The sequence below is a fragment of the Lycorma delicatula genome, chromosome 6 (assembly GCF_047948215.1).
Source record: "Lycorma delicatula isolate Av1 chromosome 6, ASM4794821v1, whole genome shotgun sequence".
NCBI classification, from domain to species: Eukaryota; Metazoa; Arthropoda; class Insecta; order Hemiptera; family Fulgoridae; genus Lycorma; species Lycorma delicatula.
In genome coordinates, this window is record NC_134460.1 from 145,146,181 (window position 1) to 145,168,282 (window position 22,102).

The 22,102-nt window shown below is 29.7% G+C and overlaps 1 protein-coding gene across 3 annotated transcripts in view; it reads right to left on the reverse strand.

The window, feature by feature from the left end:
- The window catches only part of LOC142327016 (sodium-coupled monocarboxylate transporter 1-like), a 61,385-nt gene extending 40,417 nt beyond the window's left edge, over positions 1-20,968 (reverse strand). For 2 of the 3 annotated variants that reach the window (XM_075369773.1, XM_075369772.1), the window contains exons 1-4: positions 20,742-20,968; positions 10,676-10,835; positions 7,883-7,948; positions 4,612-4,663 (exon numbers count right to left, since the gene is read on the reverse strand). In XM_075369773.1, the coding sequence (XP_075225888.1) occupies positions 4,612-4,663; positions 7,883-7,948; positions 10,676-10,835; positions 20,742-20,956 (493 nt within the window). In that variant the 5' untranslated portion in view covers positions 20,957-20,968. Of the gene's footprint in view, positions 1-4,611; positions 4,664-7,882; positions 7,949-10,675; positions 10,836-16,756; positions 16,876-20,741 lie in introns of those variants that run through there. The other variant, XM_075369774.1, reaches the window with a different exon arrangement.
- Positions 20,969-22,102: the final 1,134 nt, after the last annotated feature.

Consider the following 22,102-nt stretch of genomic DNA (forward strand, 5'->3'; position numbering starts at 1 on the left):
CATTTTTTTTCATATAGAGATATAAGGAAACCACAATTTAAGTGAATAGTATTTTCATACTCAACTTCTAACTGTAAAGAAAATTATTCATTTTCATCTCCCACACCCATCATTTAAACAAATACCAAATTTTCTTCGTAAAGTCAAAAAAACTTTGAGTTTGTCTATTTCAGGCACCCTGCCCTGCACTGAAAACTGTAACTATAACTATCTAAAGATCGTCAATTTTGCTATGTATGTGTTTGCCAGGATTTTAATTTCAACAAGTTTTGCAGTATGTTATTTCATAGTAATAGTATCATGTTTTATTATTCTTATAGTATATAATGTAATGTAGAAATTAGTACAATCATCACCAAAAAGAAAGCCAATTTTTCATGCTGGTTTAATGTGAGCTGCAATGTTAAATTATCAAGATGATATGACAAACCACTGCATTGCAATTCTATTACAATTTCTTCAGACAGTATGAGAAATTGTTATCTAATCTGGTGAGCCGGAACTGTAAGAAACATACAAGTAGAAAGATGTACACCAACTATTTCTCATCAATGATCTTCACATAATATTTAATTGTATTAAAATCATTATTTACATATATATTCATATGCTTAATTATATACACCGCAATTTTAACCTGATTTCTACTTCTCAAAATCAAAATGATGCCTTCATCACTAAATGTACCATATAAAAAAATATTATTTGCAAAATATTATAAAAAAATATTATTTGTACCATATAAATAAATAAGATCATTATAATTTCTTCCCTAATATGTACATTGCAATCTAAACTAGTGAACAATAAGCACCCCTCCCATCCTCAAACATACATACTGGATCTGCAATCCAATGAGATGAGGATGATATGAATGACATGTAAATGAAGTGTAGTCTTGTACAGACTCAGGTCAACCATTACTAAGACATGAGGTTAATTGAACCCCGGCCCACAAAGTACAACAGTATCTACAGTCTAGTATTCAAATCTGTATAAAAGCAACTTACCTTCAGGGTATTTGGACTTCAGAACCTTTGAATTCAAAAATCAGCTGTTTAAACAACTGAATTGCAATGATGAGTTAGCCACTGAACTAGCCCCTGGGTTAGTATAGTGATCATAATAAATAGAGAAAAATTTTCAAAAAAATTACAATAGCTCAACTTATAAACATATGCAAAATCATATTACATTTTCAAACACAAAATTCACATATCCACTGATAGACAAAAAACAAAAATGTTACAAAAATAATAATAAAAACAGTAACTTTTATTATTATAACCTTGCTTCTGTATGTATTTTAGTCAGGAAGATAAGAAAGATGAAAAATTGCCAGATCCTTACTAGCAATGTTTTTATTAATTCAATGCAGCCCGATATAAACTGATCTAGAATCCAGTAAAATAATCAGTGTGAATGTTAATATTTTATCTGCTTTAATAGTCACGAATAAAAGGTTCTGGCTAATGATCAGAAGAAAAATTGTAATTCTATATTATTAAAAAGTTTTCAATTGTCATCTTCCATTTTAAAGGAACTTACTTTTAGTTTAACTCTAATAAATGTATTTTTTATAGCTATAACATTGTTTAGCCAGCACTATTTTTTTTAAAATCATAATTTTGATAAATCATCTTTCTCCATACCTCATCTGTAACAGTTCTAATAAATTTTTCCGATAAAAACTCAATACATTTAAATACAAAACATAAAGTAATGTTATAAATGATGAACTGCGGTACATCAATACAAAATCTCTATTTCACATCTTGTGTCATCACTACTTCATTATAAATAATGATGATAAATAAATAATCAGGTTATAATTTACAACAAAAAGCTCTAATAGAAGGAAATTTCCATTAATTATTCTTTTTTAAAAAGAAAAATTATAAAGAAAAATTGTTTTATTACTTTTTATGTATTATTAGTATTTTTAATTATCCCTCTTCCTGATGTTCAAGCAGAAAATATGTTCGTTTTAAAAACACAAATACATACAATGTATGCGTATGATAGAAATCAACAAAAAATTCCTAGTAATAAAGCACATGCAAATGACCGAATTAAAAATATTACACCTTGAAGGAAATCAATTTTTCCTTTGTGACAAAAAACAAAATCACTTTAAGCATTCAATCACAAAATTATATAAATGGATAAAATTATGAAATAAAGATGTGGCCTTCCAAAATAGAGGCCAAAAAACATAGTTTCCATGATTTTGTTGATTAAGAGATGATTTCGAATGATTTCTAGAAATATTTTTTTACATAAAAGCAAATTAAGGATTTGAACTTGTTTGTAGTTATTTTTAATTTTGAACCAAATTCTAAACATCAACTTTTAAAAGAAACCAATCCATTTGGTGAAAAGTAAGGTTTGACCACACATAAAATAATGCCAGACACATCTGACTTAACCTACCAGGTTGGTCTAATGGTAAACGTGTCTTCCCAAATCAGTTGATTTGGAAGTCGAGAGTTCCAGCGTTCAAGTCCTAGTAAAGTCAGTTATTTTTACATGGATTTGAATACTAGATGGTGGATACCAGTGTTCTTTGGTGGTTGGATTTTAAATAACCACACAACATCTCAGAAATGGTCAAACTGAGACTGTACAAGATTACATTTCATTTACACTTATACATATCATCCTCATTCATCCTCTGAAGTATTACGTGAAAGGTAATAATTACCAGAGGCTAAACAGGAAAAAGAAAGAAAGACACATCTGATAGATGTAATCGAGGATGTCTTCTTCTTTTCCAGAAAGATCAGTATAAAGAGATTATGAGAAACTAAAGAAAGTGTTGTTTCGAACAGCAAACACCATTTATTTGATATTATTGGAATAAGATTTGATAATCTTTTTGATTCTACATTTAACATAACTTGTAAGTAGATAACAAAGAATAAACAGTAAAATTTAGCAACCTCCTCTTTAAAAAATTGATATATTTTATATGCAATATGATTTGGAAGTCGAGAGTTCCAGCGTTCAAGTCCTATTTTTTTTTTTTAAGTCAGTTATTTTTACATGGATTTGAATACTAGATGGTGGATACCAGTGTTCTTTGGTGGTTGGATTTTAAATAACCACACAACATCTCAGAAATGGTCAAACTGAGACTGTACAAGATTACATTTCATTTACACTCATACATATCATCCTCATTCATCCTCTGAAGTATTACGTGAAAGGTAATAATTACCAGAGGCTAAACAGGAAAAAGAAAGAAAGACACATCTGATAGATGTAATCGAGGATGTCTTCTTCTTTTCCAGAAAGATCAGTATAAAGAGATTATGAGAAACTAAAGAAAGTGTTGTTTCGAACAGCAAACACCATTTATTTGATATTATTGGAATAAGATTTGATAATCTTTTTGATTCTACATTTAACATAACTTGTAAGTAGATAACAAAGAATAAACAGTAAAATTTAGCAACCTCCTCTTTAAAAAATTGATATATTTTATATGCAATATGATTTGGAAGTCGAGAGTTCCAGCGTTCAAGTCCTAGTAAAGTCAGTTATTTTTACATGGATTTGAATACTAGATGGTGGATACCAGTGTTCTTTGGTGGTTGGATTTTAAATAACCACACAACATCTCAGAAATGGTCAAACTGAGACTGTACAAGATTACATTTCATTTACACTCATACAAAAAAATTGATATTTGTAAATCTTATAAGATTTACAAATCTTGTATTATTGCTACCTTAGACCTCTACACATGTATTTTAAGGTGAAGAAGATGAAATTTGTTTTCTTTTTGTCCATATAGTTGAAAAAGAAAATTATTTTAAATTACAAATCTTTGAAATAAGAAATAAAATTAAATTTACATTTCTAATAACTTTAAAATATTTAGTTGTCCTGATGACTGCCTTCTGTAGCTGGTATGGTGCAATTGTTTTTCTTCAACATTAGCTGATTTATTTATTAATGTTTAAATATCAATAACATTAAAATTAGATGTTTTAACTCAAAATAAAAATATATTAAAGGCTGTAAATAACTGTTTTTTGTATATAAGTAATTTTTATTTTGTAAGTTTTTTCAATTTTAATTTGGAATGGAACATCTATTATTTCACAGATGTGTTCTTGTGATACTTTGTTGTAGTTTTAGTTCGTTTTTGAGAATGGAAAGTGTTTCTGCTATTGCAATGTTAGTGTATAGATTTTTTGTAGTATTAAATGTGTTAATATGTTTCATGGGTATGTTTATGTTTTTCATTTTATCTGATCTAAGCTATTTTTTATGCATGTATTTGAATTAATGTTATATATTTTCTGATAATCTCATCCATGTATTCAGTAAACACCTGTCACTGAAGACAGTCACAAGCATACTTAGAAAATTTTTGAAATAGTTTATTACCAGAGGCTAAATATAGTACATTTATAAAAGTAGATTCAAATTGCCACTTCAATAGTTTAAAATTTTAAATAGAGATGAAATGAGAAATTAAAAAATGCCAGACCCTTGCCACAAATCGAACCCAAGAACAACAGCTGATCTAGAACCGTCATAACTATTACACCAGACAACTGACCAAATATATTCAAAAAAGAAGTTATTTCACTGACTTACCTTGGTTAAAAGCAAGTGCAGCAATGTATATAACCACAGGAATGTTTAAAATCTGCATAAAAAAAGTATGATACATTCATTATAAATTGTTACAAATATAACTTATTCATTTGATGTTCATTATGGTTACAATCATACTAATTAACATATTAAAGTGATACAAACTTACAAGAACTACAATTATTCTGGTCTACAATCATTAAATTCGTAATTTATGTACAATAAATGATTAAAAGTTCTTTGAACTTAATGATACTTTCCAGAATATAACTCAAACATGCATACACAACAATGAATTTCTCTGTACAAACATTATATTTAAATACACATTATACTAATTTAAATTACATGAGGTGCCCATTGCTTACAAGTAATAAATTTTAAAATTTAAGAATCCGCAGATTAAAAAGGATGTTAATTTGGTTTTAATCAAATTAGATGTTCCTAAAGAACTTCTTTATGAATAAGTACGTGAAAACATGAAATCTCATCTTTCTACTTATTCAAAGCAATATTATTGTCGAGTGAAGTCAATAATGCTTTCTTCTTTATGTAAAATATAAATTTAGTATTTCAGCGGACTGGCAGTGATGGACTATCACTGCCAGTTTAAATGTTTACAACATTTTTGAAATATAAAATATGTAAATAAAAAATCCCTTGATCCAGTTTCATCCTTTTTAATTATAATTTAAAGGTAAATCCTGAAACATGTATTCACTGAATTTTATAATCAGTATCTTTGCTAATATTGAGTTTCTCTTCAACATGTTGGAAATATCAACAGGAATTAAAGAATTCATGGTTGTCCTATTTCAACAATTTAGAAATATGTAAAAGGGAAGTCCCAATTTTTGTTAGGTTTAGTTGATTCTAAAGTTGAATTCTTGATTCCACTACATTTGAATCACAGAATAAATGGAAACACTGACATCCTTATCATCCTTAATATAATTTTGTCTTTGATGATTTTAAGGGAAATTCTAATATGTACTTGGGAGTAAACACTACGGAAAGTGTTACCAAAGTAACTATTCTTGACAAAATTCAAAGTTTTCTTGAACTGCAGTGAGATATACTGGTTTTGAAAAGATATTACTTCCCTCTGTTCATCCTTTCAAAATGAGCAAGGAAAGATCCATTTTTAACACGAACATAATATCTGAGGAAAGTATAATTGCCAGATTACAAGTTTCTATCTCTTTTAGTCTTAGCACACCTTTCAATCCCATTTCTATTTCATAAAATTCTATTTCAAAGGAATTGTGAATATTTCACAGTAAGTGGATTGGAAATCAAAATAATTATTGCTTATTTATCGTAACGATCCTCTTTTGAATTTGAGAATAACTTTGCTAAATTTCAGCTTTTTAGCTAGACAGTATAATAAGTGATGTGTAAGTACACAATGGTTTTCCCATGTATACAGTATTCATCATATAGATTATCTGACTATATCATACCAGAGTAATCTTTAAAAAAAAATTAAATAAGAAATGAAATTTTGGAATAGTGGCTTTTTTTTCACCTATGAAATTCCACCCTATTAATCTGGAAGAGGAGTACACCACATATTTGTTTAATTAATTTCATTTAAATCAACAAAAGAAAAATTACTTTTGCTGAATTTAAGTTTTCTTACAGATTTTTTAAGACACATTTCTTTCAAACAAGTCTTAATACTGATATTACAATTTTTTTGTAACTAACTTTTAAAACAATGTTTTTATTTATTAATACAAAATTAATTTAAATTTAGCAAGAATGTGATATTACAACTTTAAAATAAATATTAACATCAGTTTATATTTCAGTTCAGTTATACGCCAGTTACCATTTTTAATTTTAAATATGATAGAAAAAACAGTGACAGTGACAGACCCCATAAAATGATTTACATTCTGCATAATTATTGATCACTTTTAAAAATTGGAAAAAATGTTACTTAAAATCTAAGCCTAGATGCCCATTTCAATTATTAAAAACAACCATCATCATAGATACTACAGAACTAGTATGAATAAACAATGTACAAAAATTTAACTAAAAATAAAAACAAAGAAATAATAAAAATTATTAATTCATATATAAGCAATACATACAGAACTCTACAAAACAGGTATTTTGAATTGGGATTTTATTGTAAGAATAACAAATAAATAAATATAAATGCTTGTTACTGTTCTAGGTAATGCTAACAAAGAAACGTAAAATTTAATTAAAAAACATCTAACTCTCCAACCCAGACTGTCCACCAAACTTAGTACACTTTTATGAATTGGGAAGATAAAACATATTTCAAAATAACTAAAGACAGCATGAACCTTAAAACCAATCAAAGAGATATCCACTTTTATTAATGTCTGTAAATTCTGCCCAAAATAATGAGTTATCTGGAGTCAATAAAGAAAATTTTAAGGAAGGAACTAAGAACTTAGTATTCTTATGATTGAACATTTTTTATTAAAGGATTTTTAACAAATTTAAACTTCATACAGGCTACTGGATATCAGTCCACTATCGCTGTTCAACAAAAAAGTTTCTGCTTTATTATTAATAATATTTCCCAACTCTCCAGTACCTGTCTTTATTGCTTACACTTTCTCAAAATTAGTTGTTCCATTTATTTGTTTTTCTCATAAATTGATACTTATTTTCTTCTACATATAAATTTCTTAACCTTAAGTATTTTTCTATTTTACAACAAATCAATAGATTGAACTATCAGCCAATCTTTCTCTTCATTCTCTAACCCAAAAATGTTTATTATTCAAAAAATATAGAAAAAATTTAATAGCTTTAACTGATTTTGAATTTTCATTAATAAATTACCTATTATATTTATCTATAATATTTTATGATTAATCGATTTTAAATTTTCATTAATATCATAAAATTCCACATGAAATATTTTTGTAAACAGTTTCCAGTGATTCAGTTTCAATTTATATTAAATCAGCTTCATTTGAGTCCCCATCAAATAAAGGAAAGCTCTCATTTGACAAGTTTCAAAAATTTTAGGTCCATTTTGTAAGGTTAAAATACTGACATACAGAATCTGCTATTATGTTTTCGTTAAATCATCATATTTCTAGTATCATGTGTATTATCGAGACAAATATTTGCTTTCAGCTTCATGAACTTAGTGAACACTAACTAGAGTTTCAGGGACACAAGCAATCTTACAATCCAAAAAATTACTCTTCTCCTAAAAGAAGTAGATAAGAATTAAAGGTCAAATTAAAATTGTAAATCAATATTGTAAACTGACCACTGAGATGGTGATCATAAAAGATGTCGTCAGTCGAACAGTACGATTGAACCTCTTCTCCAGATACTGTAATCAATTTAAAAAAATAATATTTTGTTAAGTATGATAATACTTTTCTTTTAAAAATTAAACATTTTTAACAACAAACCATATAAAATTTGCAAGAAAACCAATTTTTAATAAATTACTTAAAAATATTTAGCAATCTTTATGACAGTCTTAAAAATAACAAATGAGAAATTTTCTATCAAATATATTTCACACTTGATTTCTTATGGACAGTTATTTCATATTCATCTTACAGAGAATTTAAATTGCACACTACTGCAAATTCATAGTCCTTAGCAGTGGCAGCTCGCATGTAGGAACTTTGGAACTGTAGCATCCCTATTTCCACTTCATACTATCAGTAACATTTAATATAGTGAGTCCTTTTTTCTTTAATTCTTTCTTTATACTTTTACAATACATAATCTTTAAGCTTAATGTCAGTAGCCACCCCCAAGTTTATGAAAAAGATACAAAAATCTTTGAATGGAACTGTGCACTTCACAGTTGCAGCGGCGTGGTGTTTGGCTGTTGTGCCAAACACCACATAGCTGCCAAACGCATAAGAAGCTGCATGTGAGGCTGCGAGGGAAACAGAGCACTGTCGCTCTCACAGTGCCGACCCTGGTGTGCAGATGGCAGGTAGTTTTTCTTTTACTCCGCGTGTGTACGTAACGTTCCTTGTTCGTTCCCTTTACTAATTTAGTTGGTGGAAGGAATATGAAAGCGGTCTAGTTGTTTTTTCAGTAGTGATCAGAATATGGTGGGAAGCAAAGGCCCTTTGATTGCCAAATCTGTCCAAAAACACGCTGGAAGGATTAAAGAGAAGGTAATTAGTAAAAACAAATTATGTATTTGTTTCTGAGTACATAGAAATAAAAATTAATCACTATTGGACTACAGTGTTTTTAAGGGGACATTTTATTAGGTTATTATCTAATAATACTGAAACATATTATCAGTATTGACATTTTATTATTTATTAGGTTAAACCGAATACGGTTGTTAAGCACAATGTATACCACATTCTTGAATGTGATAAAGTGTAGAATTAGATTACTATCCCGCTCCAACTATTCTATTTGATTCATTTTTTCTGTTCTTTTATTTTACAGAAAACTTTAATCATGGCCTTGAAAAGGCTCAGAAAGAACTTTCTGGAGCAGCACCCCCACTTATTTTAGCTATGACCCGCCACCGGTTCTTAGCGTAAAAGTTTTGTTAAGGCAAAGAAAATTAATTTTTAACTGGATTGGTCCTTGGAAGTGGAAGAATGGCCTGCAGCTACTTCTCTCTTTTTCTGTTTAGCCTCTGGAACCACTGTAAGGTATTACTTCAGAGGATAAATGAGAATGACATGTATGAATGCGAATGAAGTGTAGTCTTGTACAGTTTCAAGTCGGCCACACCTGAGAAATTTGGTTAATTGAAACCCAACCACCAAAGAACACAGGTATTCACAATCTAGTATCCAAATCCATATAAAAGTAACTATCTTTACTAGGACTTGAACTTTAGAACTCTCGACTTCGAAATCAGCTGATTTGCGATGACGATTTAACAACTAGACCAGCCCAGTGGGCTCTGTAGCTTGACATTATTTACAACTTAGTATAGATGTCACGCTGAAGCTAGTCAAAATGGATTCAGGGATGGTGAAAATGGATATTTCAATTGAAAGCTGAAAACCTTCGGCTTGAAAGCCGAAAATTTTTCACGATCACAATACTTCTTTTACTTCATACAAGTAAGTAACAAGTGCATTGTTTTACTCAGATCTTTATGAATGGTTTTTAGAATTTGAAATTCATGTCGTCAACAAGTGATGAATTCATTAGCACTTCTGATTTTCAGATTGTCTAAATTGTCGCTTTCTTGTGATACACAGACTTCTAGGAGATTACTGTTTGAGAACAGATCCTATTGCTTTGAACTGATTGAACAAGTTCATATATTGTTTTCATGTGGTACAATATCTCTTTATGTAAATAACCTGATTGCTATTTCCTGTGTATTGAAACCTTTATATGCAAAGGTTTCAATAGCAATCATGTTATATAAAGAGATACATATAATTATCTAAAGATAAGATGAGTCATATATGAGTATGAGGATCTATTACATCAAGGGTGGGTATAAAATATTGTTATCTAGGATGGGTAGACCAGTTAATCTCTTAGTATGTAACAGAATTTTGTATAATGTGTGTATGAATGTGTATTGTCACCTGAGGAAGCTTAGAGATATCTAAGTGAATTTATATAGTTGACTGATTAACCCAAGAAATTAATAAAGGTAATATATTTAAGTAAAATACGTCTATATATATATATATATACTTATTTATTTACTTACTTCATATGGAGAATTTAGTTGCAGTTTATAAAACACTGGTTTCAATAGCAATCATGTTATATAAAGAGATACATATAATTATCTAAAGATAAGATGAGTCATATATGAGTATGAGGATCTATTACATCAAGGGTGGGTATAAAATATTGTTATCTAGGATGGGTAGACCAGTTAATCTCTTAGTATGTAACAGAATTTTGTATAATGTGTGTATGAATGTGTATTGTCACCTGAGGAAGCTTAGAGATATCTAAGTGAATTTATATAGTTGACTGATTAACCCAAGAAATTAATAAAGGTAATATATTTAAGTAAAATACGTCTATATATATATATATATATATATATATATATATATATATATATATATATACTTATTTATTTACTTACTTCATATGGAGAATTTAGTTGCAGTTTATAAAACACTGGTAAGTAGAATGAAGAAATGATATATACAATAAAGAAAGTTAAAATGAATGTTGCCATCACTTGTGTTCCAAATTCATATACCTCAGATGGTAATGCAAGTATTGATGAACTTGAAACATGACTAAAAAAAACATAAATGATTTTTAAACAAACTGAATTATAAGTTTTAGTAGAAATAAAATCTATAAGATTGATTACTAAATCTGTAAACCTGTCTCTGCTAATGTAAATACTTAAATTATTAAGATTGCACTTGAATTTAAACTGCTCAGGGAATCTCTCCTTTTTTTATTCATAACTCTACATTTAATTTTTTATATGCTTAAGTATTTTTATAAATAAATGAATAAGAAAAAATCATGCAGTAAATGGAAAAGAAGTTCCTTTATACAATATTGTCGCATGTTCGCGGCTCGATCAGGATATTGAGAGATTGACAATTTAAAAATGTTTATATAATTACAATTAATTAGTTTAAGAACATAAGTAAAATAAGACAAATCAATAATAACAATGACAATAAGAATAATAAACGACAATAATAAACAACTAACAATTATGACAACAACAAGCAGTAATAATAATAAACAATGATTACCTACAAAATATAATTTCAAGTAAGGACAAGATTCATTTACAGGTAGTTAAACATAAAAACCAGAATTCAGTCCCACTGACGAAAGACATTATATTGACCGCTAATATTTACATCTTCAACAACTAGTATTGTATTACTACGAAGATAAGATTACTCTAAGGTTCTTTCACTGTAAATACCTTTCCTGTTCACAAATAAAACTACAGTTTATGGTGAATTGAATACCTTATCCCTTTCACTACTTGGCTATAGGTAACTCACCAAATCACTTCCAGTATTCATGTACTGTCTACACTGGAGTGCTTGATATCACGTCGAACACACCCTGCACCCTGCAGTACTACACCGTTAACGCCGTCTTATAATCGCGTCAAACACAAACGCTTATACTCGCTTCTTCAAAACTAAAATTAACTCGTCTTTCCTGGAGTATTTATACTCCTATCCTCTTGACCTGCAGAACCAGACACAAGTTGAAGCATGAGAATGATAGTCAGAGTCCTTACATTTTTCCATAAATTCCTACCCTGGTCCGGTAATTCTTCTTGTTGAACAATATCTGTTGAGGTGTATCAATGGGCAGTATTACAAAGAACGATTGTTAAACGGACCAGTTAGTCTTAGAAAAAGGATTCATTTTAGTATCTTTCTGGATTCCTTCCACTATTATTTTATACCATTTTCTTCTTAATTGGCAGGAATCCGTTACTCAGTCTGTAATACTGGTCTTGTTACAATATAAGTTCAATAATGATATATAAACTAGTTAATATTTCCTATTTTACCCAGTCAGTAAAACCCTTCTACTAAATTGTTTCGGAACTAATTAATACCTGTTATATATTGAACTTATATATGTATATTGAACATATATCTAGGCAAATCCCATTTTTTTCATTTTTTGTTTTTTTGTTTTCATGACTCATCTTTCAAATTATGATTCATATTTTGTATTAATGAAATTTTTACGAAAATAAATATAAATCTGATTACATTATTAAGCACTCCTAATTATTTTTTTAATAATTTTTTTTTGTCTTCAGTCATTTGACTGGTTTGATGCAGCTCTCCAAAATTTCCTATCTAGTGCTAGTCGTTTCATTTCGGTATACCCCCTAGGATGTCCATTAGGATGCCCTAATGGCAGTACACAATGAATGAATGAATGATCTAAAAATTCATTAACGACGTATTATTGATTGTATGGAAGATAATCAAACAGAATAAGTTATCTTCTATATAAATTAAAATTGTCAAGTCTAAAAAAAAAACTGTTGCGTGTGTATTTATACCGTTAGTTATATATTATTATCCAAATCATATCAGTGATATGTCACCTGCGTAAATTATTGCTTGTCATAATCAAAATATTAGATCAGTGATGTAATTTAAAAACATTGTTGGAATATTATTGAACAAAATTGTTAACATCAAACTGAATTAAATCAGTATAAAAATGAACTGTTTCTCCTATTTTTTTTTTTGTCTTCAGTCATTTGACTGGTTTGATGCAGCTCTCCAAGATTCCCTATCTAGTGCTAGTCGTTTCATTTCAATATACCCTCTACATCCTACATCCCTAACAATTTTTTTTACATATTCCAAACGTGGCCTGCCTACACAATTTTTTCCTTCTACGTGTCCTTCCAATATTAAAGCGACTATTCCAGGATGCCTTAGTATGTGGTCCATAAGTCTGTCTCTTCTTTTAGCTATATTTTTCCAAATGCTTCTTTCTTCATCTATTTGCCTCAACACCTCTTCATTTACCACTTTATCCACCCATCTGATTTTTAACATTCTCCTGTAGCACCTCATTTCAAAACCTTCTAATCTTTTCTTCTCAGATACTCCGATCGTCCAAGTTTCACTTCCATATAAAGCGACACTCCAAGCATATACTTTCAAAAATCTTTTCCTGACCTTTAAATTAATTTTTGATGTAAACAAATTATATTTTTGACTGAAGGCTCGTTTTGCTTGTGCTATTCGGCATTTTATATCGCTCCTGGTTCGTCCATCTTTAGTAATTCTACTTCCCAAATAACAAAATTTTTCTACCTCCATAATCTTTTCTTCTCCTATTTTCACATTCAGTGGTCCATCTTTGTTATTTCTACTACATTTCATTACTTTTGTTTTGTCTTGTTTATTTTCATGCGGTAGTTCTTGCATAGGACTTCATCTATGCCATTCATTGTTTCTTCTAAATCCTTTTTACTCTCAGCTAGAATTACTATATCATCAGCAAATCGTAGCATCTTTATCTTTTCACCTTGTACTGTTACTCCGAATCTAAATTGTTCTTTAACATCATTAACTGCTAGTTCCATGTAAATATTAAAAAGCAACGGGGATAGGGAACATCCTTGTCGGACTCCCTTTCTTATTACGGCTTCTTTCTTATGTTCTTCAATTATTACTGTTGCTGTTTGGTTCCTGTAAATGTTAGCAATTGTTCTTCTATTTCTGTATTTGAACCCTAATTTTATTTAAATGTTGAACATTTTATTCCAGTCTACGTTATCGAATGCCTTTTCTAGATCTACAAATGCTAAGTATGTTGGTTTGTTTTTCTTTAGTCTTCCTTCCACTATTAATCTGAGGCCTAAAATTGCTTCCCTTGTCCCTATACTTTTCCTGAAACCAAATTGGTCTTCTCCTAACACTTCTTCCACTCTCCTCTCAATTCTTCTGTATAGAATTCTAGTTAAGATTTTTGATGCATGACTAGTTAAACTAATTGTTCTGTATTCTTCACATTTATCTGCCCCTGCTTTCTTTGGTATCATGACTATAACACTTTTTTTGAAGTCTGACGGAACTTCCCCTTTTTCATAAATATTACACACCAGTTTGTATAATCTATCAATCGCTTCCTCACCTGCACTGCGCAGTAATTCTACAGGTATTTCGTCTATTCCAGGAGCCTTTCTGCCATTCAAATCTTTTAATGCTCTCTTAAATTCAGATCTCAGTATTGTTTCTCCCATTTCATCCTCTTCAACTTCCTCTTCTCTTCCTCCATAACACCATTTTCTAATTCATTTCCTCCGTATAACTCTTCAATAAAAATTTATCTTAAAGATATCCTATTTTTTTTTCAATTAAATAAAATACCAAAAAATCCTAATATTTAATAATTAAAAAACTCACTTACCCACAATTCTTTTATATAATACATTCAAGTGCTTTCAAAATAAAATTCCATCGGGAACTTAAAAAATGTATGTTATAATCTTAATAAAATTAAAACTTCTTCGTCATGTAAATTTGTTTATGTAACGTAATAATATAACAATGGTACTCAAATGTTTAAAATTACGTCGACTTAACGTCCTGTCATTACGAATGTCTCCATCGTTCCAAACAGTAAAATTGTAGAATTTTATTTATCAGGTAATTTTTTTTAATGTTATTTACATGTAATTTCTTTACCAGCTGGTTAGTAAGTGTAAATAAAAAATTTAATTTATTGAAATTTTCTCATAAGCCATCATAGATTTGCTTTGAATTTTGGTTTTAACACTCTCCATTTCGAATTTGTCTGTGGTAAAACCGTCTATACAAAAATTTTAGCTGCAAAACTAATCAAACACATTTTATTAAATACTTTATTCATTTGTTTGTAAATCCTATTCTTACTTGTACAAATTACATATTTTAGAAGCTATAATAAAAGGAAAAATATTTTTGTGTAATTTTTTTGACAGTAAAAATAGATTATACTCTATTATTTTTAATTTATAAAAGTTATGCTTGTTGGGAAAGGACAGTTTTGCAGCTTAACTACACACATAAAACAAATTTCACGAAATCTTATAAAATTAATAAATAACAAATATCCTCTTTGTTTGTATTTCTACAAAAAAAATATATATACTATTATTTACAAAATAATAGTAAAAATTTGATAAAAACCTTATGACAAAATATTCAGTCAAAAAATTTTACACAAATTTATGAAATTATAGTAAATTTCTACTTAAAATTCTAGAATATAAGTAAGTTAAACAGTGAAATAAAATAGTGAAACAAAACATTTTTATGAAATATTAAATCAGCTAAAAGTATGAAGTTACACAATACTCTCCAAAAAATATATAATTAGTTAATTATATTAAAATAACACTACAACTATTGGTTTTTTATCATACATTAAAATTATTTTAATTACTCTTTTTTCATATTTAATAAACAAATTTAATGGCGAAAAAGATATCTGTTATCTCTAAAAAAAAATTACAAGACAATCAATCATACATAATTAAATGTAATTTAAATTCAAACTTTTGTTTTGTTGTAAATATCAGAGTAATTTTAAACAAAACTTGAAGAATATAGAAATGAAATATTTGAATATACATAAAAATAATTCAAAAATTATGAAAAAATAAAAATCAAGCAGGAAAGATTGGTGAATAACAAAATATAGTGAAACAGTTGATGCGTAGGACATGGTGTGGGCGAGCTGCTGGTTATTAATAGTAGCCATAGAGCGTAAGGTATAAGTTAAACCGTGAGTAATTGCAATAAGTTTTTAAGGACGGTTAATCGAAATTTGAAGGATAATGTTCAGTGTGAAAGTTTTACACATTATTATCATTCAAAATATATTTTTCTCCCTGATGAGGACGTTAAAATTTTTATATCTGGTGGTAGGGACTTGGTTTTGTAGCGAGTGCAAAAATGACCGTAATTCCCGATGGCTCCAGATCAGAGCCGGTACCGGTGAGGGTGACGCGTCTAAAATGATAGAACAGTTAAATAACCTTGATGAACTTGAGGGAAGACTCATCTGATCTCAAAGGATAATGGAACAGGATTTGGATGCTTTTCTAACGTTCATCATAAGACGGATGACAATAATAAGATTTACAAACAGCAAAAAATGATTGAGTAGCAAAATCAAATTATAGAAAGTCTGCGTGCTGAAAATTTAATCTTGAAGAAAGAAGTCGTAGATCTTAGATGAAACTTGAGAACTGTGAACAGTACTGTAGGATGAATACCGCTGAGATATTTGGTATTCCTGATACTCGTAAACCGGGTGAGAACATCTTACATACGATAATCGAGGTGGAAAAGGCTTTGGATATAGGAAGATACGATAGATATGTGCTACGAACTCAAAAAACAAAACAATCGACCTTCATCAGCTATTTTCACTCGTTTCGTTAGGAGGGCGACAAAAAAAATATGTTGCAAAGAAGACGTGTGAAGAGAAATTTTCTACGCGACACATCGGGCTGGAGATGAATAATACAATATATATTAATCGATCATTATCGCAAACTCGTCGAATTTTATTCGTTAAGTGTAGGCAGGTTTATAAGAAAAAGGTTACAAATACAACATAATTCAAAACGATAGATTTGTAACTCGGTATTCCAAATTAAGAACTAATGACAAATGTAAAGTAAATTATACGTGATAATACTCACACTGAAGTTTACATAAACGTTCACAAATGTTCAATGCTCCCCCCTTCTGGCTGAACGGCACACATCTAAGCGGTAGCTGAACTCATCCCACACACGAGGAAGCATATCTTGTGTTGCTGAATTCAATGCATCTGTGATACGGTTCTACAGGTCGGCCAGATTCGTCGGTAGAGGTGGTACGTAAACTGCATCTTTCACAAATCCGCACAACAAAAAGTCACATAGTGTGACCTTGCAGGCCAGAACCTTGGAGAACAGACTGAACAGCCAGGTCTTCATTTCCGGTGCGTCCTACCCGTCGTTAAGATAGAGATTCATTCAGATAGCGTCGAGCATTTGCGTACCGATGAAAAAATTAAATCTTGTGAATCTTCATTTAGATCAAGGGCAAATCCAGTTTTCCAGCACGTCCTTGTACATTATCCCAGTAACCGTATGTTCCGCAAAAAAAAAAGGTCCATAAACCTTTGTTTGCGATAGAGCGCCAAACACATTAACCTTGCAGACTCTCTCTCATATTGCTATGTATCATGGGGGCGTCAATTCGTCTCACTTTCTCGGTCGGCTCGTGCTCTTGCCTTTACAGAGACACCCTGTTTGTTCAAACTGGTGAAACCGACGACATATGCTCTTCCTTGTCAGATGGTCGATGATAGACTGGAGACGAAACGCACACTGCATTGCAATTTCCGACTGAGATTTTCCTTACTCAAAACACACAAGACCTTGCGTTGCACTGCAGCCATCTTAGTTTACAACTGACACGTGTAATGGTGGCGCAAACACTCTAGCGGTCGTTTACGCAACTACACGCGCTCTAGCGGTGTTATTCGAAACTTTTGGACCTACTCTCTCAACTACTAAGTAGATCAGTCAGATGCAACGTAAATTTCATGAAAATAGAGACACTAAATTGAGTATATCATTTAGAATCGCCCTGGGTTGATAGATCAGGAAACATTACATTTAAAAAACATGAAAAAGAGAAGACCGGGTATTACCACACCGGAAATACCCGGTGAAAGTGACTTGAGAAAAATGGCTGTTAATTTTTATTTTGTTAGGCGTATTAAGGTGTATTATTGGTGTTTCTGGAGGTCAAAAGTACGTTATTGTATCAGAATTACGTGGCTGTCGTATAGTTGATATCATAAAGTTATCGCTAATTCTAATTTTTCAATTTATTATCAGAACGTTCGTGAACTGCGAACTAAATTAGACTTATTTACCGTGTCACTTTATTCTATGAATTATGATGTAATTATATTGACAGATAACCTGGTTGAATTGTAATTACAATGATAGTAATCTATTTGACGATAGATATCGCGTTTATCGTTGTGACAGAAACCAAACGGTTACGAGTGTGTCACGTAATGGTGGGATCTTGATTGCTTATCTAACTTCAAGTCCTCATTAATTTGTTCACTGTCAACGATAAAATTCGACAAGTTACAAGTACGTTTGGAAATGAAAATAAACAATATTAACCCTTTAAGTGTTTATTTTATTCATATGCTCTACTAATTCATTATAATGAATTTATATTTAGAGTATATTATTTTATATTTAGGGTATATTAGAATATGATTTTGGATTATTGAATGAAGGTAAATATTGTATTTGGGGATTTTGACCTTTCTTTTTTCTGTGTGGTTAATTGAAACCCAACCACCAAAGAATACCGGTATCCACGATCTAGTACTCAAATCCGTATAGAAATAACTGACTTTACTAGGACTTGAAATCCAGTGGAATTCCTTTTTTTTAAATTCCAATTCAGCTGCATTAATACTATACACAGTTGGATTTTCAGCTAATATTAAACTTTTAAAAATTTGTTATTTTAAGTAATGGCCCCATTTAACCCCCTTATATTTTGTTGCTTAAAAATTTTCTTTGAACAATTATTTACTTCAATAAGTCAGTCTGATTTAGTGCAATATTACGCAAAAAGCTTAAAAAAAGGTATACTTTACTAAAAAGAAAAAAATTGGATATCATGATACCCCCTTGTTCAATTGGATCAAAAAACAAGCTGAAGCTTGAATAAATATATATATATATATATATATATATATACATACAGGCAAATTTACATGTACACAGAAAATATGTGTGTTAATTCTGGTATATGGGTTTTCAATATATGAGGCAAAAACTGTTTAGAAATAATGTTAAATATCGCCTTATTCCTAAATCCAATCGATTAAAAATTTTGAAATTCTAAGTAGCCTATTAAGTTAAATTAATTAAATATTTAATGATAAGTACTTTTATCGTACTTTTATCGTACGACCAACATTCAAACAATAAAAAATAAAAAAGGTAAAAATTAGCTCTCCCCTTTATTTTAATTTTGTCAAGATTTATTGTTCATCATTGCCCCATATAGAGATGAAATTTTTTGAACCATTTTCAAAGAATATATGTTGAGCCAGACCGGAGATATTAATAAAATGCAATTCACACACACACACACACACACACACACACACACACACACACACACACACACACACTTACATACATTTTCCGGAAACTTTTATAATTTTTTTGGTCTTTTTTAGAATAATGGGGTTTTTAAATGACATCTGTAAAAACCACGATTCCCAAAATTTTTTCCGATCGTTATACGGGTAGTTAGTTCCCTTTATAGCTATTGCTGCTGCAACAGCATAGCTATAAGCTACAAAAAGTACAAAAAAAGTTAAAGAAATAATATTTTATTTTATTTCCATTGCTTACGTATTTTTTTTAATAGTAGTATTTTACTGATAATAAATTATTCACCATTAAAAAATATAGCCTAAAGTATTTATATTTTCGTAATTATAAACTTTGATTACAAATTACCTTAATCACCATAATCGATTAATGTGATAACTAGTCAATATTATCATCCTTTAACAAAAAATAAAATACAAATAATAAAAAAACTGACTATTTCAAACTTACAATTTGATTTCAATTAATTTTCTTTGTCACTTGTTATTTTTTCGAAGGTATTAGTTTGTAGACTCGTTTACTAAGATTATTCGATTTTAACATTTATTTATCAATAAATTATAGGACTGTTCACTTAAAAAGTAATATAAAAAAAAAATAAATAAATAATTTGTTTCTAAAGTATCATCACAAAAGTAATTTTATTTAAAAATATCATATATTTAAAGATATTAATGCCACTCTTTCTACTAAATTTTCATTTATCATGAATTCGTATATATTAAAAACCTTATGCTGAACAACATAGAATTCATTCAGTGGAGTTGAAACTTCACCAGAACAGAAAAAATATTTGAATAAACTATTATACAAAATTTTATTGATTTATCTTAATCTATTTTGTTTTGTAGATGTTTAAACCTAATCCTTTAGGTTGTATTTTAGGTAAAGGAATAGGTAACCCGGATTGTACTGTAGAAATGAGTGATCTAAAGCGATTTGATTAAATAAATACTGATGATACAAAACCATCGATTCACAAAGAACCAAGAAATTCTTCCAGGCAAGTCCATTAGGCAACCACCAAATCACACAAATACCAAAATATTTTGTTTTTAATATCTCTTTATATTGTAAGTTACCGTATACTTAGCACAGATCCACTGGTTGTTAAATCAAACCCACAGGATACACTGCATCAGAAGGGAACACCCGCTTATGTAGGTAAAAGTTAGAAAGAAAGAGTGACAATTTATTAGTACTGATAAAAAAACATATGACAAACAAATCCATCCAGAGGATAGCTCAATATCCCACGTGGCTGGTCAAGTGGTTAACCATACCACCGTTACTTATATGGTGTTTATGATTTGAAATCAGTAAAATTGCCAACCTTTTTTGAAAATAAAGCGTTTCTTAAGAATGATTGTTAATCAGAGACTGTACAATTATAATACTAATGCTTACGGATTTGACAAGGAGATCGTTGAAATTATTCAATTTATACTTTTTTAAACAAAAATAAATGTTATATTACCTTGAAATAAGCGACATGGTTATTGGAAATATGGCCATGTTTTTTCCTCCCTGCATATACTCAGATACTGTATTTTGTTTTCCTTTATAACATCCATGATAAAGTCCAATTAAAGTAGGCAACGCTAACATTAAAATAAATACGAGGTAATCAAACCAATTAAAGAAAAGCGACGCTGAAAAATTAAATTCTTCTTCTGTTGCGTTGCTTGCCATCGCATCTAGAATTAAAATGTAAACGTAAATTGTCGTTTCATTTTATATTATATTATTAAATATTATCTGAAATCGGTGAACACTAAATTATAATTATTTCTAAAGTGAATAAAATTAGCTAATTACTTCTCAAAGATAATTTTTTTAATATATAATCAATCACCTATGTTGACATGCAACAACTTAAACTGCACGGCAAATTACTCGCAAAGTAGGTGAATAAAATGCAATTATAGGAAAGGCAGATGAATGAAAAACGAACCTGGAAACGAGTTATTAACTTCACACTAACTGCAATGAACCTTGTAACATAAAACCCGGTCACAGTAATCGGTGAATGTTGTAAAATGTACGTGTTTGTGAAAGCGATTTCAAGACACAAGAATGTGCTGCCACATCACTTTTCGGCACCCATAAATATGAATCTTGTATAATAATATTTAATAAATTTAAAATGTTAACCTATCCTCGTATAAATGTGTAATATTAACTAAAAATAATAGTTTTTCTTTTAGGTAGATTTCATAAGAAAGCTACCGTTGTAATGGGTACTATCATTGGACTTCCGGAAAATTTAGACATATCTTCGCGTTTCACATCCCCCAGACCCCAAAACCACCGTCAGTTCAAAAGTTTATACATACATTTTATATATATATATATATATATATATATCACTTTCTTGTGGACACGATAACTACCGTAATTTTGCGCCAATCACTCTCAAATTTATACATAAAATATAAATACCCAAAATCTCGGTCGAGTTCATTAATGGGAAAAATCGGACCATGGGGTGAAAATGGATGGGTTTTTACGAAAAAACAAAATATCGCTATAACTTTCTTATTAAGTAAAATATCGAGTCGCTTTAAAGTTTAAATTGCTTTATCGAATTACTATTCTTTGGATAAGAGCCTAAAACTTATCTCAGTAAAGTTTTTTGATATCACCAACCATTGGCTTAGGGGTGGAAAAAATGGGGTTTCGAAGGCAAAAAATCATACTTTCCTTAATAGAGACAGTATCGTATCGGTTTAAAGTGGTCACTAGTCCTCTAAACATTACCTAAAACCTTCGTGTGAAACAATTTTTGATATGACCTTTACAGCAAGGGATGACCAAAAGTTTGCTGGAATTATGAAA